The sequence below is a fragment of the Falco rusticolus genome, chromosome 8 (assembly GCF_015220075.1).
Source record: "Falco rusticolus isolate bFalRus1 chromosome 8, bFalRus1.pri, whole genome shotgun sequence".
Taxonomy (NCBI): Eukaryota; Metazoa; Chordata; class Aves; order Falconiformes; family Falconidae; genus Falco; species Falco rusticolus.
The window spans coordinates 39,757,991-39,767,020 of NC_051194.1; the positions used below are offsets into that span (position 1 = coordinate 39,757,991).

At 62.0% G+C, this 9,030-nt stretch overlaps 1 protein-coding gene across 1 annotated transcript; it reads left to right on the plus strand.

Moving 5' to 3' along the window:
- Window positions 1-206: 206 nt before the first annotated feature.
- CDK5R2 (cyclin dependent kinase 5 regulatory subunit 2) lies at window positions 207-2,303 on the plus strand. Its single transcript, XM_037398477.1, has one exon. It carries the CDS (start codon window positions 384-386, stop codon window positions 1,347-1,349), a length of 966 nt encoding a protein of 321 aa, XP_037254374.1. The 5' UTR covers window positions 207-383; the 3' UTR covers window positions 1,350-2,303.
- The last annotated feature ends 6,727 nt before the right edge of the window (window positions 2,304-9,030 follow it).

Here is a 9,030-nt window from a genome sequence, read left to right on the forward strand (position 1 = left end):
GCATCCCCAGCAGCGAGGGCTGAAGGGCTGGGACCTGCCGTGCCGCCGCGCCGGGAGCATGGGCGAGCCCTGCTTGGTGAAGGTCACGCCGGGTCGGCGACCGCCCGACAGAGCCGCGCCGGGCGCCCCCCCCCCACTCCTCGCCGGCGAGGGGCGGGCCGCACCGGGAGCGCGTGCGGCGGCGATTGGCTGGCGGCGGGGTAGGCGGGGAGCGGCGGGGCCGCGGCTGGCTGCAGCGGCGGGCGCGGAGCCCAGAGCGGGCGCGGCGGAGCATCCTCGGGCACCGTGGCCCCGGTGCGGGCCGCCTCCCCCGCAGCCCCCGGCCTCCCTATGGGCGGTGCCGGCGCCCCGGCCCCCGCACGCCTGTCCCGCTCGTCGTTAGCATGGGCACGGTGCTCTCCCTCTCCCCCGCCGCCTCCTCGGGCAAGGGCGGCGGCGGCGGCGGGGGGCTGCTGGCCGACAAGGCGCCGGGAAGAGTGCCGGGCAAGGGCGAGAGCCGGCTGAAGCGCCCCAGCGTGCTCATCTCGGCGCTCACTTGGAAGCGGCTGGTGGCCGCCTCGGCCAAGAAGAAGAAGAGCACCAAGAAGGTGACGCCGAAGCCCGGCGGCGGGGCCCCGGGGGGGGGCCCGGGCCAGCCCGACCCGCTGGTGGTGCAGCGCAATCGCGAGAACTTGCGCAAGTCGGTGGTGGGGCCGGCCGACGGCGCCAAGCAGGGCCCGCTGGCCGTGCCGGTGCCCACCGTGCCCTCGGCGCCGCAGGAGCTGCACCCGGGCTCCGGCGGGGGCAAGCCGCCGCCGCCACCGCCGCCGGCCGGCAGCCGCGCCCCGGGGTCCCCGCGCCGCGTGGTAGTGCAGGCGTCCACCGGTGAGCTGCTGCGCTGCTTGGGGGACTTCGTGTGCCGCCGCTGCTACCGGCTGAAGGAGCTGAGCCCCGGCGAGCTCATCTCCTGGTTTCGCAGCGTGGACCGCTCGCTGCTGCTGCAGGGCTGGCAGGACCAGGGCTTCATCACCCCGGCCAACCTGGTGTTCGTCTACCTGCTGTGCCGGGAAGCGCTGCGGGGTGAAGACATCGGGAGCCAGGCCGAGCTGCAGGCCGCCTTCCTCACCTGCCTCTATCTCGCCTACTCCTACATGGGCAACGAGATCTCCTACCCGCTCAAGCCCTTCCTGGTGGAGGGCGACAAGGGGCGCTTCTGGGAGCGCTGTCTGGGCATCATCCAGCGCCTCAGCGCCAAGATGCTACGAATCAACGCGGACCCGCACTACTTCACGCAACTCTTCCAGGACCTCAAGAGCGAGGGCGAGGGCGGAGACGGGTCCAAGCACTGGACGATCAGCCTGGACCGCTAGGGAGGTACCAGGCCCCCGGCGCCGGGGGCGGAAAGGGCCGCGCACCGAGGGGCGGGGGAGGCGAAGAACTGCCGGATCCCCCCACCCCCCCCACCCCCGCATCCTCCTCGCCTTCCCCCCACCCCTCCCCGGCCGCCAGCTCCACGGAGACGCTGTCTTGGACCCTCCCTGCTTCGGATCCGGCCGCTCTCCCCCCCCGCTTCTGATCCCAGCTGGGGGCTGCGCTTTGGGATACCGAGACGGCGGCGAAGACTGGGGGGTGGGTGGGGGAAGCGGGGGGCGGGGGGCTGTCGAGGAGCAGAGGCTCCAGGATGTGTTTTCTCTAGAAAAAAGGGGGGAGGGGGGGACGACGACACGAAATGGAGCTGGGAGTACGGGGAAGGAGGGTAAGGGGCAGGGGGTGCCCCCTGGGTGCTGCGGGGGCCTCGGGCAGCAGATGATGCATGTGAGCGACCCCCCCCACGGCGGGCAGAGCCGGGCCCCGCGCCGCCGGCCCCGGAGCTGTCCGTGGTGCTGGAACCGCCGCGCTGAGCAGACAAAGGCTGGCGGGGGGGGGGGCGGGCAAGGCCGGGGGGCCGCGGGCTACCGTGTCGTGGGCGCTGCCTCCCCCCATCCCCGCCCGCCCCGCGTGGGGGGTACGGACCCACCCGGGCATGGGCGACGCTGCCCCTCACCCCGCGGGAGCCGCCCGCTTGCCCCTTTGTTCGAGCCGCGGGGGGGGGGGGCACATTCCCTCGCGGGTAACCTCTCCTCCCCGCTGCGCCTCTCGGAACAGGGTCCCGGTGAGATGGTGAGGTGATGCCTCCCCCCAGCACCACCTGGGCTTGCTGTGGGAAAAGGGGTATGTACCAGAGGAGGCCTAGGGAGCCTGGAGGGAGGGGGCTTGCTATGGGGAGGGTGTCCCCTCTCCTATTGCTTTGCTTCACTGGAGAATAAAGAGGCGGCCTGGATGGGCCTGGTGGTGACTCCCTGGACTTGCTGGGCTGTGGGGTGCAAGGGGGACTAGGGTGCACCCCAAGCTCCCAGTCATGCCCCCTCTCCTCCCCAAGAGGGATGGGAGGGGGGTTGGTTCTCAGAGGGGGTTTTACTCCCCAGTGTAAGTTGGGGGTCAGATCTTCACCCTGTTTGTTGTGCCCAAGGCCAGTCCTGGTCTACCTGAGTGCCTCTTGGCTCCCTGTGAGCTCTCCTGGCCTCCTCCATTCCAGATGGAAATGCCTGATGCCTGCCTGCTGCAATGAATCTAACCAGGATCCCACAGCCCGTGTGACCTCCACTATTAATTGGGTTTAATTTCCTAAAGCTAGCCCCTGTCTCACCTCCTTCCTCCCTATCTGTGCTCTGCAGGGCTAGGCTCCTTCCCCTGGCACAAGCAGGCAGTGGGAGCTGTGTTGCTGGCCCAGTTACCAGCCCTGTGCTTCTGCAGACCCCCAGGGAGAAGGGGAAAACTTCGCCTTTCTCATAGCTGGTTGCTACGCTTCAAGCTACTGAATGTGCCAGGGCTTCTTTAGCAGAATCCACAGCATGTGTTCTCTGGTTGGTGTCTGCATCCAGTGCTTCCCAGCCCCTCTGAGCCAGGCAGCCAAGCTCCCCTCAGCCAGGAAGAGCTGTGCTGGCTCTGCAGGTCATGGAGGGTAAGCTGGATTCTCTCTACCTTTGTGTGCATCAGCAGAGCTGCTAATTAGGCCCAATCTGGCTCATTCAGGCAAAGCTGTGCAGCCAGGAAGACAGCACAGATGTCCCTGTGACGGGGACTGACCTGGCAGGGTGCTGTGCAAGGCTTTTCTGCGGCTGCATAAACCCACTAAGACCTGTTTTGGTCCCCTCCTCCCTGCCCCTAATGGGTGTTCTTGTCCCCGCCTTTATATTGACATTCATGTGACTTTGTGGTGAGCTATCTGGGCCAAAATGTACTCACGACCCACTGCAAATTTGGCCATATCCAGCTCTTGTGCTGGGAAGAGTAGTAGCTCTGACTTACTCTGGTTTAAACAGGAGTGGAATTGGATCCTTAGAGCTCCTATGGAGCTGCTGGGGGAGCCCTGACTCTCCCCATCAGCATTTTGCAGGGTGGGAAACTGAAGCATGGTGAGATGAAGCAGCATGCCACAAGTCAGCAAGAACAGTCTGCAGCATCACAGGGTAACAACCAAGTTATTGGTGCCAGCTGTCTCCACCCTGAGCCTGGGGTGTTTGTCCAGTGACCCCCCTAGCCCCAGCTGTGTGGCTTTATACAGTCTTATCTCCAGAGCCAAGCAACCTGCCAGCACTAGTGGAGGTTTCCCACCCCTTACAGACACTCTCAGGATTCTTACAGCCTAAAGCCCCAGCATTCTAAAATGCTTCCAGCTGCAGCAAGGCCATGTCCTTCCCCTCCTCACTTGTGTTTCATTGATTAAGAGTGCTAGGCCTTACTGGGGGATTTGGGAAGAGCTAATTGCAGACTGGTAATTGAAGACAGCTCAGAGTCTCTGGAAATGTCAAGGAATGAGAGACGAGTTTAGATGCTCCTGTGCATTTAAATATGCACCGTTGGCTCAGCCAGAGCCTTACTGAGGGGAGAGATGTCTGGTTTTCCTTCCCCCAGAGGACGTTGTACAGCTGCTGGGGGGAGCAAGGCAGGAGAAACACTGATCTTACCTTGCCTGGGAGCCTCCTGCTCCCTGCAAGGCAAAGGGGAAGTTGTGGGGGGATGCAAGCAGGGGTGGGAATCCTCTGACAGGCTTGGGAGCTTGGCATTTTCCCCTCTCAAAAGCTCTGTGCTTTAACTTGCCAGATGCCTGCACTGCTGCATGATGCCATGGGGATCTGGCTCAGGAGCCAGCTATGGGGCAGCTCCTGCTGGTAGGGGGATGGATTGAGCTTGTCCACAAGCTTATGATCCCTGCAGCCACCCAGTGCTCCCTGAGGAGCAGTGAAGGGCTGAGACCCTCTCTGGGAGGACTGGGAAGCCCCCTCTCACTGCCAGCTGCAGGGCCCAGTAGTGTCTGGGGTTGCAGGGACGGTGGATTCACAATGGTTTGGGGCTCAGAGGTAGAGCAGCAGGGCCAAGTCAAGGATCCATCACCACAAGGCCTTGGTGAAGGATCCCAGCTCTTTCCTAGTTTGAAATTCCTCCAGCAGCAACACATCTCTCTATGCCTTGCAGTGGATGTCCCATCTGCTCCACCCCATGTTGCAGCAGGGCAGGTGGGCACAAGCTACATGGTGCAGCCTGTGGTGAGTTCAGGCCCTCCTGTCCCAGAGAGGTCTCTTCTCAGGCCACAGCACCCTTCTCTTGCTTCCCAAAGGATGTGCGGGGTTGCTGGAGGCACACTGGGTGTCAGTGGGTCCCTGGGATGTATAGTCACCCATGAAAGGAGGAGTTTCTGCCCAGAGCTTGTGGAGCAACAGCTCTGCAGGACTCCCCTTGCCCTGTTGCTCTGCCTGCAGAACAAAATCCATGCATGTGCTGGCTGTGGCACTGGGGTATGGAGGAGCAATAGGTGGCTGGAGCAGCCAGCCTGGCAAGCCATGCCTCCCCCTGCCAGACAAACAGCAGGGAAGCTGTGTACTTGCTATTAAGACTTGGCAGCATCCCCCAGAGTGACTCGGAGCTGCTCTGTGGGGTGGAAACTGCTTTGGATGATGCAGATCCAGCACCCACGTGGCTGGTGAAGGACCTGCCTCAGCCCAGCTTTCTGCGCAAGCCTTTCTCCTCGTTTGGCTGTGAGGATGATGGATAGCATGTTCCTCAAGGCAGATGGAAGTGGGAGGTCTCTTTTCTGCCTCTGTGGGAGTTACTTGGACACTGGCTCCATTGCAGCTTCAGGCTGCAGGTTTCTGGTTCCCTCCTTGCTCTATGACACTTCAGTCACAGGTGCTGGTGGGATGTCTAGGGGGGAAGATGTGGATGATGTGATGCAAGGAGATGGCAGCAAATGGCAGAGGGATCATGGGGGGTCCTAGACTAAATCGGCTGATGAGGTATTTATACCCAGGGAGGGGCAGGACAGCCACCATGGGGTCTTAGCTGATAGGGGATGCATCCAGGCTGAGGTGGAAATGTGCAAGAGACTTTGAGCTCTGCCTGTGCCCAGGGTAGCCCAGTGGCAGGCATGAGACCAAGGGAGGCAGGACAGCAGGCTGTTTGATCCTTGCCATAGCCAAAACATGGCCTGTGGCATTGCCTGGCTGGTGGGTATGGCACTGATGAGCACAGATCAGGGACAGCTCAGTGCCAAGAACTGGGGCAGGTGGAGAAGCCCCAGCCTAGGCAGCGGCATTACCTCCAGTCCACTGAGAGCTGAGAATGGAGGTTACCCTGTGCTGTCCCCCCTGCCTGTCTCATGGTCCTGTGCCACCCCTGAGGACGGAGCTCCTTGGGATACAGCCAAGCAGCACCAAACTGTGGCCCAGGGCAGTCCTGGGGAGCCTGCTCCAGGGTGTTAGTGCCTCCTGGGCTGGACCGGGTGCCACTCCCTCATCAGGAGTCCTGCATTAAAGCATAATCTGGCATTAGCACATTAATCCAGTCCTCCCTGCTGCCCAGCCCCTGTCCTCAGCAGAGTCTGGCCAAGGTCTCAGTGTACAGCTGGGCAGGGGCAGCAGCAGGACACTGTCTCCCCAGCAGCCCTTGCCTGGACACCAGAGAGCAGGCAGCAGCAGGGGCAACGTTTGGGGCTCTATCCAGAGCATCCCTGTGTCTGGGGAGGACAGCGAGCAGGGAGAAACCCAAAGTGCACAAAGATCCCCCCAGGTGCATCCAGGACCTGGGGGAAGAAAATTCCAGGCTGGGGGTGTTTTATGGTGGCAGGACAGCCCTAGCCCTAGCCCCAGCCCCGAGCACACTGGCAAGGGAGAAAGCAGCACCTTTTGGAAGCATCATGATTGGTACCTTGGAGGGGTTTTACGAGGGGTTTTGGAGCCTGACTACCTGCACCTGTGGGCTCCAGCTGAGCCACACGAAGTCACGAAGCACTTTGCAGGGAGCCAGGCCAAGGGAAGGTGGTGTCTGGAGAGAGGATGTGAGTCAGCAGCTTTGTGGGGGGTGAGCCGAGGAGCCAGCACCGTGGGGACGCAGAGAGGTGGAAATAAGTGGAAACTGGGAGAGCTGGAAGGGGATCAGGGGTGGGCAGGGAGGCAGCCCGCGTCTCCCGGGGCAGACGTGACCTGGCTGGGCTGCGAAGGCTCTTCCCAGTGTGAGAAATTAAGCAAGTGGCGACGTGGCTCTGCTAAACTCGGAGAGGGGATACTCCACCCTCCTTCTGATCCCTTGCTGTGGGGCTGGGAGGCTTTGAGGGAGTTGGAGGGGGCCCCCCACCATCCTGGCAAGAGGCTGAGGCCAGGGCAGGGCTTGGTCCTGTCCTCTTGCCAGCTAAGCAAAGCCAGAGACAAAGATACATTTTTTATTTTTTTTTAAGTAGGGAAAAAAAACCCTGCCTTTAATCACAAGGCAGCAGAAGAAGCTGTCAGGCCACGTGCTCCTTTGCTCTTCCCAGCCCAGGCTGAGGCCCTCTGGGGCTGTGTTCCCCCATCTGACCCTGGGCAGAGCACTCGAGGACTCCCCGCAGGTAGGTCTGGAGCCCGTGGGTGCACTGGGCCCATGCAGCCTGCTGCCTGCCACCCCGGACAGGCTCCCCACCCAGCTGGTGCACCCCAGTGCCAGGAACGGTGCTCCCCCACCAGCCCCCCGAGCCAGGCACCCCCGGCCGGGGCAGGGGAGGATGCTCCGCTGGGAGCTGTGCTGGGCTCGGCCCTGCTCGCCCATTGGCAGGATTTTGCTGCAGTCTGCTCCAAGCCGGCAGTTTTGGTGACTGAAGAAAGCAGCACTGCTGGCGGGCTGGGTCAGACAGGGCTCTGGGTGGGGGCTGATGCTCTGTCCCGCGCTCCAGTAATCACAGCGGGGGCGGGGTGGGGGTGGGGGGTGAGGGGGGCGCTGCTGCCAGCGGGGCTTGGGGATGGGAGCATCCCGAGTTGCCATGGTGACACCAGCTGCTGCCTCAGGCAGGCGAAAGCATCCCTGGTGCAGTCCTGCGTGGTTGTCCCCCACCCTTCCCTCCCGGTTGCCATCCTTGGGGAGTACGGGGCTGGTTCCTGGCTTTTGGGGTGGCACTCTAGGGACAGAGCAAGGGGACTGTGCCAGGTGAGCTCAGAGCAGAGTGAAGCAACCCCTCAGCAGCAGCCTGTTGCACTGGGGGTGTGCAGTGCTCCTCCCTTCCGCGAAAAGGTAACTCACCACTTTCCCCAGCATGTCCAGCCTCCAATCCAGCAGGGACCCAGATTGCAGGGCTGGGAATGAGCAGGGAACTGGGCTTGCCTTGTCTTCCCTGGTGCAGGCACTGGCAGAGGGACAGGAAGGATAGGGGCAGAATGGCAGGGGGGAGCTACTAGTCACCCACATCCCTTAATCCATGTCCTGCCCTGCATGATGCAGTCACCTAAGCCCCAAAGCAGACTCCTCCTGAGGGGTCACAGCCCCTGCTCTGCCTCCGAGGGAGCCAGCTGTGGCAGATACCCCCTGCATTTGTCCCTTACAAGGCCATGCTTGGGGTGTGTGGGTGTGCGTCCAGCCTGAGTGCTGGTTGCATGGGGGTAACTACTCCCACCCCCCTGCCCCCACTTCACCTCCTGCCATCCTTGGGGACCGGGCTGTGCAACGCTCAGGTCCAGAGGAAGGCAGCCTCCCAGCCCCTGCAGCTCCTTTCCTACACATGGGCTCCTCACTGGCAGCATCAGGCCCCGTACCCAGCAGCCTGAGCCCTCCCCGGAAGAGTCATTGACATCAGATCCCCCTTCCTTAAGCTGATTAGGGCAGTGAGGACGCATCAGTGCAGATGTCACCAAGGCCATGAGAGTGACCAGACCCTGGAGTGATGCAGAGGGTGCAGCACAGATCCCCCAGAGCTGGGGGCTGCTTTCATCTGGGGGATGCAAGGGAGAGGAGCTGGGAGCTGACCACCATCTCCATGGGCTGAGTAATTGCACAGCACCCCCTACACAGCTAGTCTGATCCCTGCCATAAGCCTAGCCCTCAGCCCTGATACCTTGGATTTCCGATGGGGCTGGGATGGGGAACACAGCCCCAAGGGGAGAAGCAGGCAGAGGGAAGCCCCTGAGCTCACACTAGCCACCATGGGCACCAGTGGATCTGTGGGCATGTTGCTGAATCCAGGCAATCGGTGCTTTCTCACTTACCCCTGCATCAATGTCACATGCAAGTCTGGCCCCATGGCTCAGGACCTCCCTGCTTCTGGCACAGCCCAACCTAGCAGGGACACCCACTATCGGATCAGGCCATGCTGGGCCCAGTGCATTGTCCTGAGCTGGTTGCACAGCGTTCTGTGGGTTGTGAGCGATCTGGCTCCTGGCATTGCAAATTCCTGTGGATGATGTCAGGATGGCAGAATTCCACCAGACTGACTGCATCTCCTCCTTGCCTCCAGTTACCATATCCCCTTGCCAGCCTGGGAACAGGGTATGTGGCTTCCCTGAAAGGGTGTCTTAAAAAGCCTAAAGGTTTCCAACTCTGCCCTGTTTTGTGGGGGCTGTAAGAGCCAGAGGTGATGCCTGGAGAAAAGGTGATGCAGCAGGATGGCTGTGTCCTCCCCACCCCAGCCCTGCAGGTGCTCTGGCTCAGATGGGAGGGGATTTGCTGGGTAGTTTCCTCTCTCACCAGCCCCCTGCAGACAAGAGAGGACACAAG